Source organism: Pinus tabuliformis, chromosome 8 (genome assembly GCF_031772625.1).
Source record: "Pinus tabuliformis cultivar Carrire ecotype Pingquan chromosome 8, CPIR1, whole genome shotgun sequence".
Lineage (NCBI taxonomy): Eukaryota > Viridiplantae > Streptophyta > Pinopsida > Pinales > Pinaceae > Pinus > Pinus tabuliformis.
Genome location: NC_142294.1, coordinates 1,230,244,608 through 1,230,271,885, shown reverse-complemented (window position 1 = coordinate 1,230,271,885; position 27,278 = coordinate 1,230,244,608). Strand labels below are relative to the sequence as shown.

The 27,278-nt window shown below is 35.4% G+C and overlaps 1 protein-coding gene across 1 annotated transcript; it reads right to left on the bottom strand.

Annotated features, from left to right (window-relative positions):
* Window positions 1-8,971: 8,971 nt before the first annotated feature.
* LOC149239828 (putative UDP-N-acetylglucosamine--peptide N-acetylglucosaminyltransferase SEC) lies at window positions 8,972-19,548 on the bottom strand. Its single transcript, XM_089373552.1, has 28 exons — window positions 19,044-19,548; window positions 16,329-16,471; window positions 15,886-15,984; window positions 15,685-15,735; window positions 15,228-15,344; window positions 15,072-15,128; window positions 14,817-14,936; window positions 14,664-14,726; window positions 14,500-14,578; window positions 13,753-13,862; window positions 13,546-13,599; window positions 13,303-13,370; window positions 13,076-13,178; window positions 12,733-12,935; window positions 12,536-12,632; window positions 12,266-12,337; window positions 12,086-12,162; window positions 11,886-12,002; window positions 11,702-11,786; window positions 11,439-11,606; window positions 11,185-11,295; window positions 10,978-11,064; window positions 10,676-10,803; window positions 10,447-10,529; window positions 10,241-10,346; window positions 9,996-10,142; window positions 9,761-9,881; window positions 8,972-9,629 (listed from the first exon to the last, which is right to left on the bottom strand). Exons 1-28 carry the CDS (start codon window positions 19,258-19,260, stop codon window positions 9,516-9,518), a joined length of 2,997 nt encoding a protein of 998 aa, XP_089229678.1. The 5' UTR covers window positions 19,261-19,548; the 3' UTR covers window positions 8,972-9,515.
* Window positions 19,549-27,278: the final 7,730 nt, after the last annotated feature.

Here is a 27,278-nt window from a genome sequence, read left to right as displayed (position 1 = left end):
TCCCCTCTCTTCACAGTGAATTGCTCAATGCAGTGTTTTGTCTCCCTCTTCTCCCAACGTTATTCCTTCCTCCCTCCATTATGCATATCCTCCATCTTGTGGTGATCTATCCTCCTTTTCACCTCTTCACAGCAAATTTCTAAGTGCAATGTTGCTTCTCCCACTCCTCCGAGTGCTATCCCTTTCTCCCTCCACTATGCATCCCCTCCATCCCATGGTGATCTATTCCTTGTCTTCAGCTCTACCCATTCTCAAAGCACCCAATCTAATGGCATCGAACACAAATTGTCCTCACTATAAATCTCCCAAATCATAATTGGATCAAGTCAAAGCATTGCAGAAACAGTGGAATGAAAGATGCTCATTAGATTTGGTATTCTTATACTACATATCAGCCTCCTTCAAAGAATCATTCAACAAGATTCGTCAACATTGCTCCCACATCAAGCAGGCCTTATATTCACTCTGTGAAATGGTTGAAAAGAAATTTGTAGAGATCTTTGGCAACCAATAATCGCAACAACACGCATCCTCAAGATGAAGAGAGATCCATCAATCAAGAACAAGAAGAATTAGAACAATTCAACTCAACAAAAGTCACGAAAGGGCCTTGATCTCAATCAAAATGGTTATATCGTCCTATGCAGTCATGTCCTTCATTAGAGTGATCGATGAAATGTAAATGTATTTACTTGTTGCAACAAATTATTAAAGTTTACAAAGTGTCGTAGGATATGTAGGATTTAGTTTGTCTTATGCAAAAGTAGGAAAATATAAACAAAGGGACCTAGTTCTAGATTCCTTTCTCAATAAACAAGAATTCGTGTATCAAGGCTCTTAGCCTTCTTTTTTGAAATGAATGTAAGATAACCGACTTTGTTAAAAAATAATAATAAATAAATAAATAATAGAAAAAAATGCATAAATAAAATAACAAACTTAAAAACTAAATTAAAGAAAAAAAAAATGATAATGAATGGAGTGATGTTAGAACATCACCCCTAACACCCCCACCTTCCCCTATGCCCACCCCCCACATCCCATGCAATAGTGACGTATGCCACATGGAAGAGCCCCCAAAACAACCAAGGCTACTACATGAAGTAGCGACCTACTCCAGCTATGGAGAGCAAAACATATGAGAAGGTTGGGGTCATTAGGGTTGATGCCAACATCACCCATGAGTGTTGAATCTTTTTATTTCTTTTTGAAATTTTATTCAATATTATTTATCACATTTATTATAATTATTTAATCTTATTTTTTAATTAAAAAATGTAGTTTTTTTAATTCTATTAATAATTTCTTTATTTTTTTAATTTTTATTTTTTAAATCTTTTAATTTTATTTATAAATTAAGCATTTACTTGTTGAGGTTTCAAATCTTTTGTTATTATTTTAGATTTTGAAATTTTTTGGGATTTTGGAAAAAAATTTACCTTACCAAAGTATTTTATTTTATTAAAAAAATGTTTTCCAACTTTTTTAAAGCAAAAGTGGTTTTTTCCTTTTTTTCACTTTTTAATTACAATTTTTTTGAAATTATTAAAAAATAATCACTCAACTTCAAAAAATCATACAATACCAATTTTAAATTTGGAGCCAATTTTCACTTTTTATTTTAAAGTCTAGCAATCCTCAAGGCCATAATGTCAATTAATTCAAACAAAGAAACATTTTTCCTTTATCTCCAAAAATATTTATCTTAATGGTTAACATCATCATCTTGAATCCTATTATTTCTTTTAAAGTTGATTTTGATGGTACATTTTTTTGGTTTTGAAGCTTCTTTTTACATTAAAATTTCTCTAATAAAAAGAATTTATAAATTTTTGTTCTAAAATTTGATTCTTCGAGAAGTGCATAGATACAGGTCCTAAACTGAGATTGATGAGTGCTCTAAATATAATCATATATTTCTAAGCTTGATTTATATAACCCTAATCTAGGTTCACCTTTTAAATTTAATCATTGTTGGCTTGACACATAAGCATTCCAAAACTTGGTGAAGCATCAATGGAAATGATATTATTCACAACTAGGGGATTTTGTTAATCCACAATTTGCAAACCTTTTAAATTTAATCATTGTTGGCTTGACACATAAGCATTCCAGAACTTGGTGAAGCATCAATGGAAATGATATTATTCACAACTAGGGGCTTTTGTTAATCCACGATTTGCAAATCACAATGGGGGTTTTAATAGGAAAAGGTTTATAGATGAAAGGATTTGGAAACAAAGAACACTAAGTTGTTAAGGAGTAAGGTGATGAAATGGCAAATGAAAAGTCTACGTACTTAGTTTGAACTAGGTGATTAGAATATTAATTACCTTCATAAATTAGGAAAGATTGGGCACTTTAAGAATGCATACAAAAGAACCAAAGGTGGTAGACAAGATTATTATTGTAGCCACATTTTTTCCATATTTGAATCTAAAGAGGATAATCAAATTACCTATGACAAGGTCTCTAATGATGAACTTTGTCTACACTATCTACCTTCCAAGAAGATGAAATACATATACTTTATGAAGAATATAATCAAATGAGGTAAGAAGAGATCCCTATTAGTGGTCCATCCTATCTACCTTCCATATCAATAAAACCCCTATATTAAACAATTCAATTTTGTTTGGAATTATTTGACAATGGGTAAGTATTTAGTGCAAGTGATGCAAGAAGTTATTGGGATTGGACTTAGTTACTAGCCAAGATTGAAAGGAGAATCAATTCCTCCTACAATAGATAGCTATTTAAGGGAGGGAGATCAATTTTAGCCAAACTACCTTAAAAGAAGCTCCAAATCATTAGCGTTTTTTTAGCATATATACCTAAGGTCATTCTGGAGAAGATCTAAAAGACATGATTAGTTTTTTTGTTAAAAGGCAGTGCTAATTAAGAGGAGCACATTTTGAATCTAAAAGAAATGCTTTGGAAAACTGAAATCACCATTAAAACAAATATTTTTCTCAATACATTAACCGACTAAAATCATAAATGAAACGAGAAGCATCACAAATTTTTCTAACCAATGGAAATCATTGGTCCTCAATATTCTAATAATTAGGGCATACCGTGTTTGTAAACTAGACCAAGTGTGGAACCCTACAAACTATTGACATTTGGCCTAAGGTGCATTGTCTAAATGGGAGATAGGTTTGATTAGAGATCATAAATAAGCATGGAATGCTTTTATATCTAAGCTTAATAAGGCACACAATAAAGTAGCACATAAATTTGGTGAATTGTGTTGAAAAATAATAATGGAAAACTTCACACAACTAAACCACGTTATAGAGCTTTCCATGCCAATTCATGACAAGAATCCAATTACAAAAGACTAGATTGAAGAAACAAAAAAATTCCTTACCTAGTTTTATGCAATACTTCTATGGCATGTAATGCTATACTATTTAACAACATAATCATGCCCACTTTCCAAGTCTTGGAATAAAAACATGTTATCTATCATCAACTCAAACCAATTTGAATGAGTAAAATACCTAAATAGGAGATTCAGGGATAACATAAAGAAAATCTAGAAAGAAATAATACTACCTATGGTTGTTTTATGACATTAAGATACTTATTGAACGCAACTAAAGACCACAGGAATTCACTTGCTCCAAGTGTTTCAAGACTTACTCTTGACTATCAAATGGATAAATAACCAATTTAATGTACAAAATATTACTCTTCTTTCACTTGGCAACAACTAAAGGAGAGCCCAAATCCCTAGCACAAGGGCTTAAATGGCAATGGATACAACATTAAAGAGGTCCTTAAGGTCTAAAAAGATGATGGTAAGATAATGGTCATCCTTAGCATTTCTTTAATGGTACCTAAAAAAACCAAATATTTCTAAAATTAGAGTTCTACACACCATAAAGTCATTAAAATTGTCATTCTATGTGGGATTTCAAAAAAAAGAGGCATCCTAAAGCTCCTGAGATTCAAGGATCTAATGATGGGGCTAGATTAAACCAATGGATTTCCCAATTGAGTTAATGATAAAGTATACTTATGATCACTAAGCTTTGGATTACAATATTTGTTAAGCCATATCATTGTTTACAACCTACTTTAATCATTGCAATACAATTTTGCTAACAATAGTTTACAATTATTTGGATCTGATTTATAATTACTATGTAATATAATACAAATATATATCTAAAACACAACATAGTATAATGCAAATGGTATATGTTTGTCTTCGCACATATATATATATATATATATATATATATATATATGTCAAAAATAATTACTAAAATACAACATAGTATAATGTAAATGGTATATGTTTGTCTTCTTGCGCACACACACTATCTTTTTTTAAACACCCAAAAGTTGTGTTTAGTTAAAATGTAATTTCAATATTAATCTTCCAACCTCTAAACTCCTCAAAGATGTCAAAAAATAATTACCATATAATATAATACAAATATATGTCTAAAACACAACATAGTATAATGCAAATGGTATATGTTTGTCTTCGCGTATATATATATATATATATATATATACCACTCACTTTATCTATTTTTAAACACCCCAAAAGTTGTGTTTGGTTAGCTTAATGCAAATGGTATATGTTTTTGTCTTCACATATATATTCGCGAAGACAAAAACATATACCATTTGCACACACACGCACTATATATATTTGCGAAGAAAAAAACATATATCATTTGCACACACACGCACTATATATATTTGCGAAGAAAAAAACATATATCATTTGCACACACATGCACTTTAATATAAGAGACGAGACGATATATGTTTGTCTTCATATATATATATATATATATATATATATATATATTCACAAAGACAAAAACACATACCATTTGCATACACAAAAGCACCAATTTTGGTAATGTAACCAGTTGCTTTTGTTTTTTAATGTTTAACCATTTAATTATGTTTGTGTGATTCACTGTAATAAATTTACTTAGAAAATATTTGTTTTATAGAGAGCATGTGTTTCCTCTTAAGAGATTAGGAGGTTCAAATCCAAAAGGTAATATTTATACCTGTCAAATCATTGATTAAAAAAAACTCATATGCCAATTTAATGTTTATCAAGCCATAACCTTCAAAATAAATTATTCTTATTATTCAATATAATATATTATATTATCATCCATACAATTTGATATTTATCTAATATTTATCTAGCCATGACCTTTCAAATAGATTATTAATTATTATAAATTTGATATTTATCTAAAATTTATCTAACCATGACCTTTAAAATAGATTATTTAATATAATATATTATCATCCATACAATTTGATATTTATCTAATATTTATCTAGTCATGAAATATCTAGTCATGACCTTTCAAATAGATGTTATTAATCTTATTCAATAAAGTATATTACTTGTACACATTATTAAAATTTATTATTATATTATTATTGATAAAATTTATTATTATATTATTATTATTCAATAAAGTATATTACCATACACATTATTAAAATTTATTATTATATTATTATTATTTAATAAAGTATATTAGATAAAAACTTATTTTCCAAAATAAGAAGACAGGCATACATATTATGACTTCCCACTTCCAAAGTTTAAGCATAGAAGATGCATTTACTCAGGTTAAATGTTTTATTTTACATCCATATCTTCCCTCCCTGACAAGACTAGCCTCTTGTATCTCATAACACCTTTTTCAAAATAACCATATCCATTAACCATCAGACATTTCTAAATGAAACAAAACAACTATCAAAACACCAACACCATTGCAAAATAATATTAACAAAACAATTATCAAAACACCAACACCATTGCAAAATGGTATTAGAGGCAAAATGGTATTAGAAATAATATTAACAAAACAATTATCAAAACACCAACACCATTGCAAAATGGTATTAGAGGCAAAATGGTATTAGAGCTTTGGTGAAGGAAAGAAGGCATTGAGATCACTTTTGAAGACACTTCTGCAAATTTAATTTTTGACCAAATCTTTAACCATTAGGCATTCCAACACCATTGCAAAATGGTATTAGAGCTTTGGTGAAAGAAGGCATTTTGACCAAATCTTTAACCATTAGGCATTCCAACACCATTGCAAAATGGTATTAGAGCTTTGGTGAAAGAAGGCATTGAGATCACTTTTGAAGACACTTCTACAAATTTAATTTTTTGGACCAAATGGTATTAGAGCTTTGGTGAAAGAAGGCATTTTGACCAAATCTTTAACCATTAGGCATTCCAACACCATTGCAAAATGGTATTAGAGCTTTGGTGAAAGAAGGCATTGAGATCACTTTTGAAGACACTTCTACAAATTTAATTTTTTGGACCAAATCTTTAACCATTAGGCATTCTAAATTAAACAAAACAACTATCAAAACACCACTGCAAAATTTGCAATGGTATTAGAGCTTTGGTGAAGGAAAGAAGGCATTGAGATCGCTGGTATTAACAAAACAATTATCAAAACACCAACACCATTGCAAAATGTTATTAGAGCTTTGGTGAAAGAAAGAAGGCATTGAGATCACTTTTGAAGACACTTCTGCAAATTTAATTTTTGGACCAAATCTTTAACCATTAGGCATTCTAAATGAAACAAAACAACTATCAAAACACCACTGCAAAATTTGCAATGGTATTAGAGCTTTGGTGAAGGAAAGAAGGCATTGAGATCGCTTTTGAAGACACTTCTGCAAATTTAATTTTTGGACCAAATCTTTAATCATGGGTTCTTCTACCAAGGCTGAGAACAAATTAGACGGTGCTACAAATTTCAAGGCATGGAAGACGAGGATTAATCTCATTTTTTATGAAAATAATGTTATAGGTTATGTAAAGAATAAGGTAATAAAATCTCAAAATAACGAAGGAAAAGTAAGGTAAAATAATTTGAATCACGGTTGTGTAATTTTGTTGTATCCATCATCACTTTATTACATATGTTACAGGGCTAGAAACTTCAAAGGTTTGAGGAACCAACTTCATGTTGTTCAGATGACTAGAGATAATATAGTGGCATCTTACTTCATGAGAATCTCTCAGTTGAAAGATCAACAAGGCTATTGGAAAAAATATTACAAGTCTATCAAAGAAAATATTGAAGAGACTAAACTTTCTAGCTTGATAATTAGTGAATTAGTCCAAGTGAAAACTTGTTAAACATGATGCTAACGCAAGTTGCTTTCCACATGTAGTGGAAGGATACATCAAACATAGTTAGCTCATTCAACCTTTATTTAGAGAAAATCTTTATTTAGAGAAAATTATCAACAAGAAAACAACTAAAGAATTCAACCTTTAACCTTTATTTAGAGAAAATTATCAAGAAGAAAACATCTAAAGAAGAAATTATCAACAAGAAAACATTAACCTTTATTTAGAGAAAATTATCAACAAGAAAACATCTAAAGAAGAAGAAGAAATTATCAACAAGAAAACAACTAAAGAATTCAACCTTTATTTAGAGAAAATTATCAACAAGAAAACATCCAAAGAAGAAGTCATTATGAATACCTCCGAAACTACGAGGCTAAGAGGAAAAGGGAAGAAAACGTCTAAAGAAGTCATTATGAATACCTCCGAAGCTACGACGCTGAGGAAAAGGGAGTGTTGAATTTTGTAGCTATAAATAGCTTGAGCCCTCCAAATATAAATAGCTTGAGCCCTCCAAATATATATATATGTTACGATATATGCAAATGTGGAGTTCAACTTCGCTAAAAGGGAGAACTTCATTTTTTTTGGTCAAGCATTGTGAATTGTAAATAAAAAATAAGGACCACTCTTCTGATATGTAAATAAAAATCAGGACCAAGTACCTATCTGATATGTCAATATTCAATGTAAGCCTTACGCATACTACAGTTTATATCGACGACGACGACTTACCCTGGTTACCACACATGTTAAAAGTGATGTCCCTGGGGCTGTTCATAAATGGCAGTGAAGTCTGGGGTTTCTCATGCGTGATTACAGTAAAAAGGAGAAGAAAAAAAAAGTCAATTTGCCCTGGCTACCACGCATGATTGCAATGAAGTCGCTGGGGGTTTTAACATCACATGTGTCTATTTAAAACCCTAACACCACACCTTTTTTTATTTTTCTCTACCACTCAAGTTTAGCTGCCTCCGCAAATGCCACTCTTTAGCTTTCCTCAACATCCTGCAGTTTAAATCCCTCCATATATACCTCCAAACACAGGTATCGATCCAAGAATGAGGAATTACAATATTAGCCACCCAGATCCTACAGTCAGGAATTTCTGTTTACTAATGTTGAGATAAAACTACGATTAATAGAGAATAAACTCCTAACAGACTAACATTGTAAAGATTAGTTTTATTAAACAGGTCCCAAAAAAGGATGCACCTGGATGCACCTTGGCTACTAGCTGGAGATAACTTACATCTAAGCCATACAACCATACCTCCACCAAAATACTTACGATAAAAATCTACAGATCACACTGACAGCGCTAGCTTCTTTTGGTGCAAAGAGTCTAGATACCGAACAATACTAAAACATCTTTTGGTGCAAAGAGTCTAGATACTGAACAATACTAAAACATCGTCCTCTTTCCGCTACAAGAGAAACACAAAACCTAGTACACCGACATTACTGCTTTCAGATTCAGGCTTTCTCAGAGTAAGAAATTAAAAACTTAATAATCAAGTGTTAGTCAAAAGACAGAACCAACAGTAAAACTTCTAAAGAAACAGGTAAGACCTTCCCATAGAATCAGAGATCTATCTAAATCATGTTTCACAGCCTTGCACAATATTAATAATCTAAAACACTACACATATAGAAGAAACATTACAGACTAGGTAATATTTAGACTATAACATGGTAAATCATTTCACATGGCCAACAGGGTTGTATTTGACAGATTACTACGCCAGGAAACACCTTTCATTCTATTCCTTTCCTGATCCAAAGGCCACTTGATCAGTTAGATTTTACTTTAGAAGATATATATTTGTGTATATATGTATATCATTAATTACTCTAATTCGGAGATTATAGTTTAAACATTTCTTTGTTGTTGGAATTTAGTACAGTTGACAAATTGACAAAAGAACACCTGACAAGGAAAGCATTGACATAAAGCAATCCCCACCTAACCTCGCAAAAAAATGAATTCAGCAAGAAACGTTGGATACAGCTAGAACACATTTCTTTCATCCTACGACACCAACATGATACTCTGCGACTGCATATGAAGACCAAAACCCAAAGTCGTAGTATTTATCAGTAACTGGTATAAGCCCGCATGGTCGTTTTCTTCTCTCCAGGTACTATATACAAAGGAAAGGAATGAAGAAATGCCATCCTACACGCTCGACTAAAGCTGGTGTGCCACAATTTTCAAAAGTATGGACAACAAGCTTCTATCAACACTGAGGTCTTACTAGTTCACTCAGTGTATCATTTGGAGAAACTCCACTGCTAACATCTGGCTTCCTAAATGAAAACCTTTCTAGCCAACTTGATTAACAGACTAATGATCATAAGGACATTCAGTATCATTCTCAGTAACTTTGAAGGGCTGTGGATGCTCCCCTGAGCAGTATAAGTTCCACATCTTATAATATGCCCTATCCAAATTCCGCACCTGTATAACAGAACTAAGTTAATGGCAATTCCAATACAAGACGATGCCTGCAATACTCCTGAAAAGGATTAGTATATTACGACTCGCACACAAGCAAGCACTCTGTACAATTTGACACAAACCAAACTCACCCATCGAGCAGTATCAAACAGAGGGCATGTCAACCGTACTGCTTTAAGTTTAGCTGTAAGAGCTTGAAGTCTGGAAGGCGATAGAGCAAGAGAAACAGCCTTCTCCTCATATTCTTGCATGCTGACACGTGTACAAGAAACCATGAAGACGCAGTAGAATGGAATGTTACATCGCTTGAAAATTTATAAATACAAATTTTTACTTTATCCAAATGAAGAAAGAAACAGAACATACCTGCTAACTACCATCTCTTCTCCAAAACCTGTTGCGAAACACAGAGATCCGGCCACACGTGTGGCCATCTTCTCCAGCGGAAGAGTGATCATAGGTAGACCAGCCCAGAGAATATCAGTTCCAGTGGTATGAGCATTGCATAACGGCCTGGGTACAAATAAGTTTTCAGAAAAAATCTGACAATTCCATTTGTCGTTGGAGTCACAAATTAACAATTTTTACACCAATTATTATTCAGAACTCACGTATCAAGGAAAAGATCTGCCAAAGCACTACGACGAATATGTTCATTTTTTGCAGCAACATCAGTGAAAATAATTTGATCAGGTCGGACACCCTGGGCAGCAGCAACTGAAAAATACAATTTCCTTAGCCTTTCATCAAATGCAATACGTTGGTACATAAAATTATGAATATACAGACAAAAACGGAAAGGAGCTATAGCCCATACATGCTCGCAACCGATTCTCTCCGGCTGCAGGAAACCTTAGAAGCCACAGAGCACTATTTGGTACACGTTTCAGAATATTGCACCTGTACACGTTTCAGGTTATATGCTTCGCAATTAGGCAGTCATATATGAAATCCAGATGACCATGTTACGTTTAGAGTTTGTAAGGAATTCACGCGGAATCACATCAGTAATAAGAGAGACTGTGTCTGGAAGAGCAAAAGTGTACCATGTAATGAAGATATCCGGATCCATTTTGTACAACTGATTAAAGCACGCAAACAAAAATTTGTCTTCTGGCAAACCATAATCTGAACGTTTATGTTGGCAATTAGGATCCAAAACATCGCGATTTTTCTGCAAAGAAAAAAGATTAGCAAAGACATCCAAAAAGCAATTTGGGAAAATAGCCCAAGATAGTATGACAAAGATACCTTGTAGAGAAGTTTGAAAGAATAACAAAATAACAACTTTGAAATGTTTGTTGAATACCAATAACAAAATAACAACTTCGAAATGTTTGCTGAATACCTGCTTGTAATCATTAACAAAATAACAATGTGGCATATGAACAATCTTTTCCGAATATATATGTGCAAACCGCATGGGAGAGACAAACTGCACAAATGTACACAACATGTTTGATGAACGTAATCAGTACTGCTTTAGTTCAATAGCATATAATGAATCTTGGCAGTTCTAACTCCGAGAACTTTAAATGAATACAAAAATTGTCACCTCATCTGTCACCAAATAATGAATGTACTCAGCACCAGTGGTTCCAGGAAATCCCATGTACGATACTTGTACTGGAGCTGGTTGCATCGCAAATATTTCATTTCGAGCACCCTGAAAGGACAAAAAAGTGTGCTTTCAAGATAATATAAAAGCTTAGATCAAACAGATATTACATTCATCAAAGCTCAGAGTCTATTAAACAAAGGCACTAGAACAAGCACAATAATGATTTAAAACTAAATTCAGTTTCTTACCTTAGTGTATCCATTCAAATTAACAAGAATCTGGATCTTATCTTCAGCGATCTTTCTTGCAATTACATCAGAAGAAAGAGAAGAAACATCAATAAAATGTTCTGCTTCTGCTTGTATGCGCTGCCTCCATTCAGTGCCATCATTCTGGCTTAAAGCATAGCAAAATATCTGGACATCCAGTTGTACATAAATCTCAATTAATATTTTAGAAGGGCCATCAGTATAGAAAGTACACAAAACACTAGAGGTTAAAAGTAGCAAACCTCAACATGCTCCCGATTGTGCATACCAAATACAGATCCCATTAGATGGGAAAGTGGATGGTTGCCAAAATCACTACTCACATACCTAAAAATGAAACCAATTGTGCATCCAGAGTTAACAAAAATGTTGTAACAAATTAGAAGGACAAATGTTAACTGTAAAGGAAAGGAATGTACAGCATACCCCACTCTAAGTCTGCCACTTCCACCTTCACTCTTAACAGGAATAGGAGGCGGATGGTTGAAAGGTGGAAGCCCAAAACGAGATGCAATTAGAGTACAATGTTCCGCATACTTGCGGCTGTGAAAAAACAGATACAAATCATAATCATTATTGAATTGCAAATCATACTAATTGCATAATCTGATCTGGATCACACATACCTGATGTCTAATGCAAGTACAGGATCAATTGGATAAGCAATCGCATGAAATGGTTGCACACTAGGGAGAACAGAAAGCTACAAATGGAAAAAAAATACATGTCAAATACCTGAAAACAAGAATAATTTCAGATAGAAACCGGTTTCAAATAAAATAAGCATGTGTATCAAGAATGTGAACCTTGATTTGCCTCCTGATGATGCCCTCAACTTCCCCAAACTTATTCTCACGGTCTTCCCAACTACATACACACTGATAAAGATAAACAAAATCAATATTTTTTTGCAAACTTGGCAAAGCATTGTAACATCTCCGATTATTCCAAATGGTATGATGCCAATGGTGTGAAAAGGTAGGATGCCAAACTTTTTCAGGACCCTTTAATAATTACCCACAAGAAAGTTTTCCACTAAAAATAGGAGACTGCATAATTAAAATTAACCGAAGCACCTGTAAGGTATGCAAAAGATTGCATGTAGCTTCTGGAAAATCAGGGCGCAGTGCCAAGGCTTGTTTGTAACTCTTAATAGCAGCTTCCACATGACCACTACAGGAAAGCAATGCAATTTGAGCAGAACGTATGTATAGCTACAGCTTCATTCACAAATAATAGATCACCTCATGGTATCAAAAATATAGACATATACCTGTCTTTGTAAGCAGAGGCAAGGTTTGCATGGCCTTCAGCCATGGTAGGTCTAACTGTAACAGCTCGTATATAATCCTGAATTGCTTCGCTAACACGACCAATCTCTTTGAGAGTGTTTCCTCTGTTTACAAGACCATCAGCTGCCATTGGATCTATCCGAAGAACTTCATTATAGCAAGCAATAGCTTCTGCATAATGCCCCTGCCAATATCAATTTGTTAAGTTACAAAAAAGATCTTAGATGCACCTTTAACTTCCAGCTTGTCTTGACAAGAAGACATCATTAACAGAGGCATGAACTATAATGCTTCAGTATAAACACTCCCTACTAAATTTCTGACCTGCTGTTTGTAGATTATTGCTAAATTACTGTACGGGGCAGACAAGCCTGTTGTTACAGCTAGGGTTGCCTTATAAAAATTGGCAGCTGCACTTATCATATTCCTGCATTAAGTTGGCATCAAGAGAATTACCAGAATTATAATATGTTAATGTGAAAAAACCATATGCATTTATGAATATTGAAAGCAGTTTAAATGACAATGACAACATTTATGGAAAAGCGTACCATTCCATGTAAATGTTTCCAAGATTGGTGAGAGCTTGTGGATGATTTGCTTGGAGCTGAAGACAAGACTGCAATTACAAGCGAAGCATAAAATCAAAACTGTAAATAGGCAATCAAATACAACATAATCCCTAAAAATTAAAGCAACCAATGTACCATATGTAAAACCACATCTTGAAACATCTTAGGAAGAATATGAAACATGCTTATACAACATTCAAGAAACCAAATGAGATTTGCAACCTGGTAACAAGCAATTGCTTCATCCACTCGTCCAGCATCTTTCAAAGCATTTCCCTACATGTGGTAAAGAAGTTGTCCATATTTAATGCAATGTGGCACATAATCATGTCTCCAACTCCAACCAGTTTTTGCACCGGTCCCCTATTAATAATCAATTTACAAGTCTAGCATCCAAAGCAGAATGAAATTAGCCTATATAGAACTCACCAAATTGTTGTAAGCCTCCACAAATGTCGAATCCAGCATTATAGCTTGTTTGTAATGCATTATCGCCAAATCCATTTGGCCTTGTTCATAGTAAACGCTTGCTAAATTCCCTGCACACAATCATGGCGTATGCACCAACTCCCTGTCACTAAAGTCTACCTAACCACTCAGCCAAGATGTCTTGCGCCAGAATTTTCATACTAAAGTAATCGATAGCTGCTGCCAGCAACTGCACTTGCTTGTGTAAATAATCATAACAATTAACTGCTGTCCATTAAAATGCCTGTTGAAGATTCAGCAAATACAGCCTGCAAGACATTGTTCAATGCCACCTGACGGACTAAGCACAATGGTGCTGGACACTAAACTAGTAACCATGGTGCACTCAGGAGTCAGAACTCATTTCAGATTCCCTGTTAAAAGAGTTTGGGACCAAACAATCCTTTTGGAAAACTAAAGGCTGAGACATGCACTTGTAAAAGCCCATATTGGTGTCCCAGTCCGCGCACCTTCATGCAAGCAAAATATGAGACAAGCAAAAACCAAAAGGGTATTGTTAGGAAGCACTTTGTTGAGAGGGGTCTGTGAAGCTGGGAATCGATGCAAATACCACCCAAAAAAATGAACCTTTTAAACACACTTGGGATGCAACATGCAATGCAGCACACAACCACTATACACAGGGCATTGAACCATTCCCACCCAGCCCCCCTAGATTCATTACACAATTCTGGTAATAAGACTCACCATAAGCAATTGCATAGTCCGGCCTAAGTTGAATGGCACGTTGATAGCACATAATTGCATCTTGAGGTCTGCCCATTGCCTAGAATCACAACATTAAAGCAAATGAATTCCTGCACCTTATGCCTCACATGCAAATATCCAACTCAAAGATAAAATATTTTTACCTTCAATACATTCCCTTGATTCAGGTGTGCATCAGCAAAGTTGGGTTTCAGTCTGATTGCTTCCTGAGAATAACAAGGACAATCAAAGTCAAATTCTGTCGATAAGAATTCCTCTTTGGATGTACAATTTATCCTTCAATATCAAATTATTACCTTATAATATGCAAGGGCTTTGGCGTAATCTCCTGCTTCCATAAAAAGGCCTGCTAGATTCGACCAAGCAATCGCAAAAGTTGGTTGTATGCGCAAAGCCTCCATGTAACATAGGTATGCCTGCTCATGTGAAAATAGAACATTATTTCTTAACTACTACAAGGAAGGATGTATATATTAAAATGGATTTCAGCAATTTCTCAGCAAGACACCTAGCCTGATTTTTATATGAAAAAGGTAAAATTTAGAACATACATGTTGAGTTAATCCTTGTGCCTTCAGCAGATTTCCAAGGTTGCTGTGCGCATCAACCTGTGCCAATATAGCATGGCAAAGTAAATAGGAAGATTCAACTAGAACATAAAATGAAATCACAACTAGGAAGAGCAGGGTGAAGAAATGAAAACTTACAAGACGAGGGTTAAGATGAAGAGCTTGACGACAGCATTCTGCCGCTTCAGTCAATCTTCCTTTGCGCATATATGCACTGGCTAGATTAGACCACGCATCACAAAAATTTGGCCGTAGCTGCAAAATTGAAATGTAAGAAGTGAGAAAAACTTCACCACCATCTCTAGGGTAGAAACACAATTATATGATAATTGGTACTAAAGCAGTTTGAATTGAACTTTAAGATAATTCTGCCAGAGGAAAAAAATGATAAAGGAGATAAAAATAATTCTAAAAATATCAGCATTCATAACTTTCACAAAGTGCCAACATATCACACATTCATTGACAAGAAAGTCGCAATCAATCATAATGTAAAATCCATCTGCCCTAGGCTGAAAGAACCAAACCAATATTGTAGAATAAATAGCACAGCATTTATCCAAAGTGTTTATTTAATCAGGAGTTTCTGATGTACCTCAATAGCAATCAGATAAAATTGGATTGCAAGATCAATGTTTCCTTTCTCCTGGATAAGGAATAAAGAAGAATATTAGAACTCAGTTTTATGATTAAAAAAAGCACTTCCGTTATACCTCAAATTAGCATTCATAACAAGAACATCAGTTCAAAAAATCAAGCAGTGGAGCTCCAGGACCAAGGAAGCTTAAAACAATACCTTCCAGGCATTAGCCATATTTCCATAACACTCAGCAAATTGAGGATCAATCCTGATGGCTTCCTCATTTTTGGTAATGCACATATCAAAATCATGTAGCTGTATAGATTAAAAAAATTAATTACAAAAGTAAATGTATATAGTATATACATTAAGTCAAAATAACAAAAGCAATTACGGGCAAAATTTGCATTTCATAGTTGATGCACTGCAGAATTGCAGAAAAGCATAGTCGATCTTCATATAACATGTAACCAGGTATGTTAGCTTCAACCAATCACAAAGTACTAATCAAAAACGCTAACCAACCAGTAGCAGAAAAACATACTGGGCCACTAGTTCAATAAATTACTGAATCTCAGGTGATGAGCCTTGCCTTATTCAACAAATTGAACATAATTTAAGCATTCAGACACAGCAGGTAACACTGGAGAGAGAAATACCTGGTAGTATATAGCACCAAGAAGAAGAAGATTGTCTGTGCGTCGAGGATTTTTTTCATAAACAACATTGCAGTGTTCCAGAGCTTGGGAATAATTGCCAGCTTTGTATTTTTGATGAGCAAGAGCCAATAAAATATCTTCATCTATTGCAGCAAAATCACAAACCATCATGTTTGTATACAAAAGACTAAACAACACAAAATAACTCTACTTTCTTCGCATATTGCCATATATTATATAAAAGTGTGTGAACTATGATATGTCAGCTTTGTAAGCGTAAATAAAAACACTGGCATCAACTTCCATAAATATGGCAGAATGATCTCACTGGTTGAAGTATTAAGGATATTAATTGAGAGGCAAGACGCCTATGTTGCAACACTACAGGAAGGAATAATGATTTCTAAGTAAAGTTAATTCATATTGTAACCTAAAGACCAAATAGAAAGATCACACAAGTACAATGTTTGAACGAATGCACTGTTGATAAAACCTTTCTCAAGAGATCAACTGTAACTCTAAAACTAACATATAGAACATAAATGATGCAAAAGAAATGCAACAATAATTGAGCAAGGAAAAAACCATGACCAGAAACACAGTAAGCATTAAGTAAAATATCCAATATGACAACAGTCACAACTAAAGACATGGAGCCAAGACTTGATGCAATTTGACATTTCTAAAGATGTGCCTGCTATTATACAGAACGTTACATATAATCATAGTGATTTCAGTAAACTTTATTAGGTTCCATCAAGACCATTTAAATTTTGCATACACGCTATGTTCTTTCAAATGTGATCTGTATTATTCAATCCAATTTAATTACAGGGGATTGTCTTATACTCTCATGTTCAGGTTGAGAGCTTTTGGTGCAAGGCTATCAATCGAGGAGCTAATAGCACAAACAAACATCAGTTACTTATTATTGTTTAGTGGCTTACACACATGACACAATACACCCAAGGTAAGAAAAAACGCAGCTAGTAGAGTTTTAATTCAACCCTATCACAGCAAAACACAAAATAAATAAAAGGTAATGCCTGCAGGACTGTAATTTCAAACCTGTTTTCAATTTTTCATCAATGTTAACTAGTTCACTCTTTGGAAGTTAAAGGATAACAGAACTCAGTGCTATTCTCTTATGGAAAATTTAAAAATAGAAATTGTTATGTAAAAACCATGATCATGACATTATTTATGTTAATTCGTAACCAAATTAATTAATGGGAACCAAATTCCAACATATATTTAAATCAATGTTACAGTTTACCCCCATGTCCAGTTACTGAGGGAAAAAAATTGGGCAAGGGGAGCTCATACCCCCAAAATTTCCTGGAAATAAGAGGATAAAGTAATCTCGGTACTCAATTATGCATGTTACAATCAGGCACAACGCTAATTTGAGCCAAATAGTATATATTTAAATCTGATGCAATAATTAAGATATGTTAGCCTCTGTTACTAGACCTTAGGGCTTGTAGCGAATATTTTGTAAAGAATATGTGCCTTCAGTTATAACAAAAAATCCAACGCCTTAACCGTCGAATGACCTTAACTTGACTGCTAGGAGGACAGTTAACCGGGGTCATTCCTTGGGTAGCAGACCAAATATTGTATATTGATGACTCGAAGAATAGATAGACTTCCCCACCATAGTTAAATTAAGATTCATTCAAAATCCTTGAGCCTATAGCTACTCACATCTTATGGGGATGTCTAACTAAATGGAAAAACCAGTGTTGAAAAACTCTTCAATTTATTGTAAGTTCTAAGAGATTTTAAGATTGCCAGGTCTTAAGGTCAAAAAAAAGGCAAGGTAAAGAAAGCAGTGTCAGCCTTTTGAGCCCCTTTTTCCATTTTCAATATTCATCAATAACGATGCAATAAAGTTTTGTGATTCGCCGCAAAGATGGGGATGAAAAAGACAAGGAGCAACAACGGATAGAAGCCCGTTGTGGCCGATTCGGAGCCAGAAGACGGCAGACAACTGGTGGGAACCTCCTGAAAATAAAAAGCCCCGTGCTACAATAGGCACCATTCCAGCTGCTTCCTGATCTGAACGTTTGCTCTGACCAGATGGAATTTTTTCGATGTGTTTACTGCTATCTGTGTCAGGCACTGTGGCTCGTTATAACTCTTTCTATCTGGGGCCTCTGGGGAGAGTTTTTATAGACTAGGTATTTCGGCCTAGCCTTAGTTTGTGACGGCTGTCTTCACGACATTTTTCTATTATAATGTATGCGGTATTATTTCTGCATATTAATATAATTATGAACGCAAAAAAATAACGGCATTGGCCCTAAAACTCACCCGATCAAAACCTAGAGAAGATGTAATTTGTTACATAAGAGCTAACTGGGAGCTTACTGAGATGGGAAGCTCAAGTGGGCGTGCAAACAATAAATATAAAACAAAAATAAATAAAACAAAATAAACGGCAATAAACTGCCAGATATTAAATTCGAGATCCGGATGGGAAGAGAAAAATATTCAAAATCAGAACCTCGGCTTATCTCCGGATCCAAGTTAGATTTCAAACTAGAATCGTCAACAGATACATAGCGACTATCCAAATAATTCATTTTTTTTCAAACATTAAACAATTTGACGGGGGTTCTGACGTCAAATGATGTTTTCAGAAAACAAAGATCTATGACAACATTTCCACGTTTGTTCTTTAAAAATCCCTCAGCCAGGAAAAGCACTTACCATCCCTTGTTTCCACGGACTGCGTCTTCTGATTGGTCGAACACGAGTCCGGCTGCGAAAGAAAATGTTCTCCATAATCTATCTTAAAAGACTCCCTATTGTAGCCAGCGGGAATCGAACCCTCTATCTTAAAAGACTCCCTATTGTAGCCAGCAGGAATCGAACCCTGGCCCTGCTGTTGCTGATGGCGGGGATTATTTTGCACCGAGAGCATCATCTTGACAGATCAAAAACCCCTGCGGAGAACAAATAGGACCCTGCAAAACCGCAAGAGTTCTGGGACTCTGTAGCTTCAAATTTCCCTTCTGCTGCTGCAGCAAATATCACTTAGCTCCTCGAATTCCTCCACCTCACGGAGATTACTCTGAACTGTAAATCACGTATATGAAACGCAAATAACAAACGATTTCATTGCGCAATCCAATCCCCTTCACATAAATGCCAAATGCTAAAATAAGAAACTCCAGGTTCCTTCCAGAGGCCTGCCCGCGTGTTTGTTTCCGAGAGACCCTCATATGCGCTGTAAGATGGAAGGCAATTGGTCCCACAAAATTACGTGGTCCATTTCATTTAATTTCATCTAATCTCCCTTTTCTTTTAATTTAATATCATTTAATCCTCCATTTCTTTTAATTTAATTTGTTTTTTTCCGTCTAATCTCGCTTTTCTTTTAATTTATTTTTTATAATAATAGTAAGTGGAGGGATAAAAGAGATTTTTAAGGGAATAAGATCTTCGCTGAACCATGGCGTGTCTATCTTGAATTCCTGGTTCAGCCCCCCATTGTTTAGGGGCGAGGGCCCATGGAACAATAATGGGGATGTCGGCGGGGACCTTGCTTGTGCATGTGTTCTTTATACGTGTCCTCTTTTCATTGGTTTCTTGGTGTGAAAGGGACAAGGGCTCCGCTGTACGATGGATGGAGCGGTGCTTTCTCAAAAATTGGATCCATTTATGTCAAATCGGGCAGATGAGAGGCATGAAAATCAACCTAAGGAGGGTTTTTCAAACCCCCACCTACGCCTTGGATCCCTGGCACGTTGAATCACGTGTCAAAGTTTTCTAGACGGTGGTATTGGTGCTGTCATGCCATGTGAGTTGTTAACATTGTTGGCGGTTTGAATATCATGTTCGTTTTTAGTTTTTGGTGGTTGTATATGTACTCTTATGAAATTATAATGATGGTGGTTAACATCGTGAGACCAAACAATGGTCTATTAAATCTAAAGAAACAAATTATTTATTATGATAAGATTTTATTTCTATGCTCAAAAAGTTTGGAGAGAAGCCTCTTGAGCTCACTATAATTTTGACATTGTAAAAGGCTAGGAAGGTCAGTGTTGTAACAAAGATTGTGGAATTGAGATCTAATGTGGTTATACGCGGGGCACTCTAAGAGGAAGTGGTTTTCATCCTCGGCGTTCCTATACTCACATATATGGCAGATCCTTTCCATCCATGGCGTTTAGGAACTGCCCAACGACCTGTTTCACTATGGAGCTCATGAGAATTCGTTCTAATCTTTGCTATATTAATTTTCTTCTTTGAGTTAGTTAAAATAGAGAGATACTTTTGATCTTCTAGGGTGGGGTTGATGACCTTCTTATAATAACTTAATTTTCTTAGATATCATTTTGGGATTCAACTGCGTTAAGTAAGATCATTCACGTATGACCATTTCCATGAGAGGTAGTCGTAACTGACTAATTTCTCATGATTTTTGAATAGTTCACTTAGCACTCATTGCATCGGGTGATGCTCACAGGGGTGAAGAAGTGGAATTGAAACTAGTGAAATGTGGAGAACGAATCACATAGCATCAATCATCACTTCCGGGGCTTGCACCCGGTAACCAGGACTTCCCAGGAGGTCACCCATCCCAGAACTCCTCTGGCTCAAGCGCGCTTAACTGTGGAGTTTTCCCCACAATCAAGCCCACTTAGCTTGCTACCCCATTTGCAAAACCTTAGCAAGTATTGTGCCTCATGAACCATTCAAGTAGAGATCCCTTGACTCTTTTTGAATTTAAGTATGGGGGTTTTACGCAGTGCATTATATTAGATATCATTTTGGGATTCAACTGCGTTAAGTAAGATCATTCACGTATGACCATTTCCATGAGAGGTAGTCGTAACTGACTAATTTCTCATGATTTTTGAATAGTTCACTTAGCACTCATTGCATCGGGTGATGCTCACAGGGGTGAAGAAGTGGAATTGAAACTAGTGAAATGTGGAGAACGAATCACATAGCATCAATCATCACTTCCGGGGCTTGCACCCGGTAACCAGGACTTCCCAGGAGGTCACCCATCCATCCTTCACCTAAGTGGGCTTGATTGTGGGGAAAACTCCACAGTTAAGCGCGCTTGAGCCAGAGGAGTTCTGGGATGGGTGACCTCCTGGGAAGTCCTGGTTACCGGGTGCAAGCCCCGGAAGTGATGATTGATGCTATGTGATTCGTTCTCCACATTTCACTAGTTTCAATTCCACTTCTTCACCCCTGTGAGCATCACCCGATGCAATGAGTGCTAAGTGAACTATTCAAAAATCATGAGAAATTAGTCAGTTACGACTACCTCTCATGGAAATGGTCATACGTGAATGATCTTACTTAACGCAGTTGAATCCCAAAATGATATCTAATATAATGCACTGCGTAAAACCCCCATACTTAAATTCAAAAAGAGTCAAGGGATCTCTACTTGAATGGTTCATGAGGCACAATACTTGCTAAGGTTTTGCAAATGGGGTAGCAAGCTAAGTGGGCTTGATTGTGGGAAAACTCCACAGTTAAGCGCGCTTGAGCCAGAGGAGTTCTGGGATGGGTGACCTCCTGGGAAGTCCTGGTTACCGGGTGCAAGCCCCGGAAGTGATGATTGATGCTATGTGATTCGTTCTCCACATTTCACTAGTTTCAATTCCACTTCTTCACCCCTGTGAGCATCACCCGATGCAATGAGTGCTAAGTGAACTATTCAAAAATCATGAGAAATTAGTCAGTTACGACTACCTCTCATGGAAATGGTCATACGTGAATGATCTTACTTAACGCAGTTGAATCCCAAAATGATATCTAATATAATGCACTGCGTAAAACCCCCATACTTAAACTTAATTTTCTTTTAGGCGCTAAATCTTTCCTACACCACATTTTTTCTTTGAACTTAGAAGTAACAATATCTTTAATGTTATTTATGTTTTGCAATGCATCATTTTCGTTGATCTCCCAATAGTCTAACCAAGCCCTTGTGTCTTTATGCCACCCTCGATTGAGCCTTAGGTGGTTTTGGCTAGAATTTAAAGCTAGCTTAGGAAGTCTATGATCGTCTATGTTACTGATTTTGTGCTTGTACAACAGAAACCTAAGCATAGCTAGGCTCTCAATAGGGGAAAGACCTGCTTCTATAAGGAGAATAGGATAGGGTGTATTACTTTTAATTTTCAGGTTATAAGTTATAAAACGTTTCTGGATTTGCTCAATCTTTCTCCATGATTCTCTGGAGATGCTGCAACCCCAAACCTCATAGCCATATAAGATAACAGGAGTGACTAAAGTTTCAAAGAGGATCTTCTTTTTATCCCACATTACGAGGTTTGCTATTTTACAATTATTTTCAAGACCAAAATAAGCTTTCCACCCCCCATTAATCCTTTTCTCAATGCTATGGTTCCAGTTGAGCTTGTGATGAATATCAATTCCTAGGTACTTGTAAGAATACACTTCCTTCAAGTTATTATTGTCATACATAAAATTAGCGTAAGTGTCCTTCTTGGATTTGATAATCATAACTTTTGTTTTGTCAGTATTAACAGTCATACCCATGGTAGAGCAGAAATCCTTAAGAAGCCTGAGTTGCTTATTAAGATCAGATGGGCACCTTGCCAAAAGAACAATATCGTCAGCATAAAAAAGAAGGATGACGACTATCTCAGATAAGATCGTGCCATCACATCCTGCTTCCTCTAAATAGTCTTCGAGCTTATCGATGTAAATGCCAAATAGGGTAGGGGAGAGGGGGCAACCTTGTTTAACTCCGATGTTACACTTAATATCATTCGACCACCCCTCATTGCTCTTTAGCTTGGCAATTACATTCTCGTATAACCTTATAGCGGCAGCTCTCAACTCGAGATGAACCTTTAGCTCTTCTAGTCTATTCCAAAGCTTGTATCTAGGAACCGTATCGAAAGCCTTTCTAAAGTCCACAAAGCAACAAAATAAATTGGATTTATCATTACGACATTCCGCCACAATGATCTTAGGCGTAACAAGGTGGTCTGTTGTTCAGTGATGCCTTCTGAAACCTGCTTGGCCTTTAGCCCGCTTACCTTCACTTTCAAGCCATATGCTTAACTTCTTTTCCAAAATACTACCATATAACTTGGCTAAGAGAGGGTTGATCATAATTGTTCGATAATTAGAAGGGTTATTTGTATCCCCACTTTTAAAAATTAAGTGTTTGTATTAAAAAAATGCTGGTTATGAATTATGTTTGATTATAAATATTTAATAAATCATTTTAAGAAGGGTGATATATATTATTATTATTGTTTATTTATTTTTATATATGTTTACATTTATTTTAAACTCAAATGTATTAAAAAGTCAAATTCCTCAATGTGGTTTTTTTTAATTATTTAATTCCATGTCATATATTAATTTTTTCATAATTAAATTAGATCTATTTTAACTATAGATCTACCAAGTGTTAGAGTCATCAAAACTCTTTTCACTTTAAAAGAAGTTTGCACCTCAAGAGATTTGATCCCTCTCTGCCCTTGGTAGATCCATAGTTAAGATGGATCTAGAGGTTTAATTATTAATTATAATTATTATTTTTTAACTTATTTTTATGTAATTTGAGGGAGTCAAAATGTTTTAATTATTATTATTATTATTATTATTGTGTAATATGACTGACTCAAAATATTTACCTAATAAGATGGGACAACATATCTTCCATGGTGAACTAGAAATATTTACCTAATAAGATAGGACAACATATCTTCCATACTGAACTAGAGAGTGCCTCTTGATGCAATTATTTAATTCCATGTCATGTATTAATTCTTTCATATTAAATGATTAAAAAACACACTAGAAAAAATTAAGATCCCTAGATTCAGGTCTAGGATGGATTTAGGCTAGGTTATGAACATATGTACATATTTATTTCTTTCTTTCTTTCTTTCTTTTTTTTTTTTTTAATGTAGCATTGTGTTTGTTCATGAAACATCTCCCCTAACTTAGTTGTAAAGCACCTCACTACTCTCAATGCAATAATTGATTTCGTCACTAATGAATTTAGAGTTAATGGTGAATTAATTAATTATTTTCTTTCATATTACCATGGGATGAGTAATGAGTTTAGTTGTAAAGCACCTCACTACTCTCAATGCAATAATTGATTTCGTCACTAATGGATTTAGAGTTAATGGTGAATTAATTAATTATTTTCTTTCATATCACCATGGGATGAGTAATGAGTTTATTTATAACACATTAGCGGGAAAAAAAAAAAAAAAAAAAAAAATCAGACTAGGGAAACAATAATGATATGTCTCTATATGAAAGCTTCCACATTGGTACCGGTATATGGATATTATTATGAAGTATCATCCTCTTAATCACATTATTGTGCCTTTAAAAAAGGGATGAGGAGACCTCGTCACATAACTTGAATCATGCAAATGAACCAATCTCTTTGACATAATCACAACACACAAAGCAATTAATAGTGTTAGAGTTTTGTTTTATGCTCAATTTTTTGTTTTGTTTTTTGTTGTTTTTTTTTACCATGGTGAATTGGTAACTCATTGGAGCAATCTAGGAGGCCCAAGATTAAACCTAGCAGTTATCACGATAACACCAAGAGTATATCCACCAGCTCGTAAGCTAGATATATACCAAGAATGTATGACTTAGCAAGAGTTGAGACTCCACGAGGGTGGGGGAGTCTACTCCTTGAGCCTTATCACAATGGGCCAAAGATATCCCCTTATGGGATTTGAAAATGGGTGGAGGGGATAGCATCTCATTGTGTCAACCACTCTGTCATCCCATAATGAGATGTTATGTTGGTTCGATATATGGAAGAAATAGAGAGAAAAGGGCAAACCATAGTACCCGTATAGAGGGGATTCATAAATATAATGCCCTTTTACAAGCATTATAAAATAAACAAGTAAATATGTAGCCTTTAGCATGTAAATTTCATGGTTGGCGCTCTAAGGCATAGCACCCATATAAAGGGGATTCATAAATATAATGCCCTTTTACAAGCATTATAAAATAACCAAGCAAATATGTAGCCTTTAGCATGTAAATTTCATGGTTGGTTAATCAGGTGCTCAGAATTATGCTCAAAAATCAAAGTATCAGAATCCTGTCATACTCAACTTCAAATTGAAGAGCTCGTCATTCTGAATCCAACGATGTGAACGATACTCAAACCCGAGTTCATATGCAGAAGTGAGAGCAATTCAAAGTTCAAGTTTGACTTGTCTATGTGGCAGGATTGGATGACATGGCAAGGGTCCCAGCGAATTGGGAAGCGCCAAGTGGCAGGTTGCCATTGGGTCCCACATATCGCATATCAGGGAAAAAAAAAAGGATGCGGGACAATAATCGGTCCCCCGGCAGGTTGGGTTGCGATTTGCGATAATCGCATATCGCACTCAAAACCCCGTTGTTATTTGTTACCACTGATAAAGTTCTGATTGCGATGACTTCCCGGATGTGATATGTTATATGTTGTATTAATTGATCTAAAATGGAGCAGATTATGCTAATTCCCCATTCAGAATAAAACCCAAGATGCTTATCATTTGTTTATCAAGTGCTTGAGGATTCAATATTTTTGTTTAATTAATTGATTCCCATGAGAGTGTCTTATGTAAATGTTAGAAATAAATTTAACATAAAACGTATGTTGAATAGAAACAAAATAACAACAAAGAACATCAAAATACAACACACAACAAGCACATGATAAAGGAGTTCACCCCTCTTGGGCTACGTCTCCTTGGTCCAACTTCCAATGGCTTGGGCCTCTCTATTATGCTCAAATTACAACAAAAGTGTGTTTACAATGCTCAGATGCCTCTAAAACCTATCTCAATGAGTTCAGAATCCTCAAAAATGGCCATCTAGCCTCTTTTTGCATCCAATTTGGATAAGAACTGAAGAAGTTATGACTTCTCCTAGTTCTTCCACTATTTGTTCCACAAATTGCTCCAAAACCAACCAAAAACCCCATTTCTGCTCCAAAATCTGCTAACGGAGCAAGAAATTCGTCGCACGACGGGCTATATCCTGTCAGTCATATCGCAAATCACAATCAGCAAGTGTTGCAGGCTCTTATGGAACGGTAAAACATTATGATGCAATATTGCGAACACGCCAAGGATAGTTAACTGCAACATATAAAATCCCGCGTCTTGAACCCATCGCTCATCGCAATCGGCTAAGTTCAGCGGCCAAAGGTTTTGTTAACACAAAAACACTACAATTGCGGTATTGTGGACCCTTCGGGGTATTAAATTGTCATATAAAATTCCTATGTCTGGGGTCTTATCGCTCATTGCAATCGGCAATTGGCTGCAGGCTCTTAACACAGCAAAATGTTGCGATGCAATATCGCTGACCATTGTGACATTAATCTGTAACACAATAAAGTATCACGTCTGGGAAGTCATCGCGATTGGAACTTTATCAGTGGTAACAAATAACAGCGAGGTTTAGGGTGCAATGTGCGATTATCGCAAATCGCAACCCAACCTGTCAAGGGCCGATTCTTGTCCTGCATCCTTTATTTTTCACCGATATGCGATATGCGGGAGGCAACCTACCACTTGGAACTTCCCCATTCGCTAGGACCCTTTTCATGTCATCCAATCCTGCCACATAGAGAAGTCAAACTTGAACTTTGACTTGCTCTAACTTCTGCATACGAACTCAGATTTGAGTATTGTTCATACCATTGGTTTTAGAATGATGAGCTCTTCAATATAAAGCTGAGTGTGAGAAGATTTTGACACTTTAATTTTTTAGCATAATTCTGAGCCCCTGATCACTCCTCCCCACTGGAAACCTTTTGGACCCCAAAAGATTTATATTCAGTTATTGAACAGATAAGGGTATTGTTCCCTCACCTTCCCCACTTCAATCCATTTGGTTTTTGATGGATGTGTACCTTTGAGACCCACCCGTAGATAATCAATACTTCCCCTT

Excerpts from the sequence above, each read along its gene's own strand:
- LOC149239828 (XM_089373552.1), bottom strand. The coding sequence starts at position 19,260 with ATGATGCTCTCGGTGCAAAATAATCCCCGCCATCAGCAACAGCAGGGC. Across the intron at positions 15,985-16,328 it reads TTGGTGCTATATACTACCAG|CTACATGATTTTGATATGTG; the intron begins GTATTTCTCTCT and ends TAATCTATACAG. Across the intron at positions 10,804-10,977 it reads TTGTTAATGATTACAAGCAG|AAAAATCGCGATGTTTTGGA; the intron begins GTATTCAGCAAA and ends TTTTCTTTGCAG.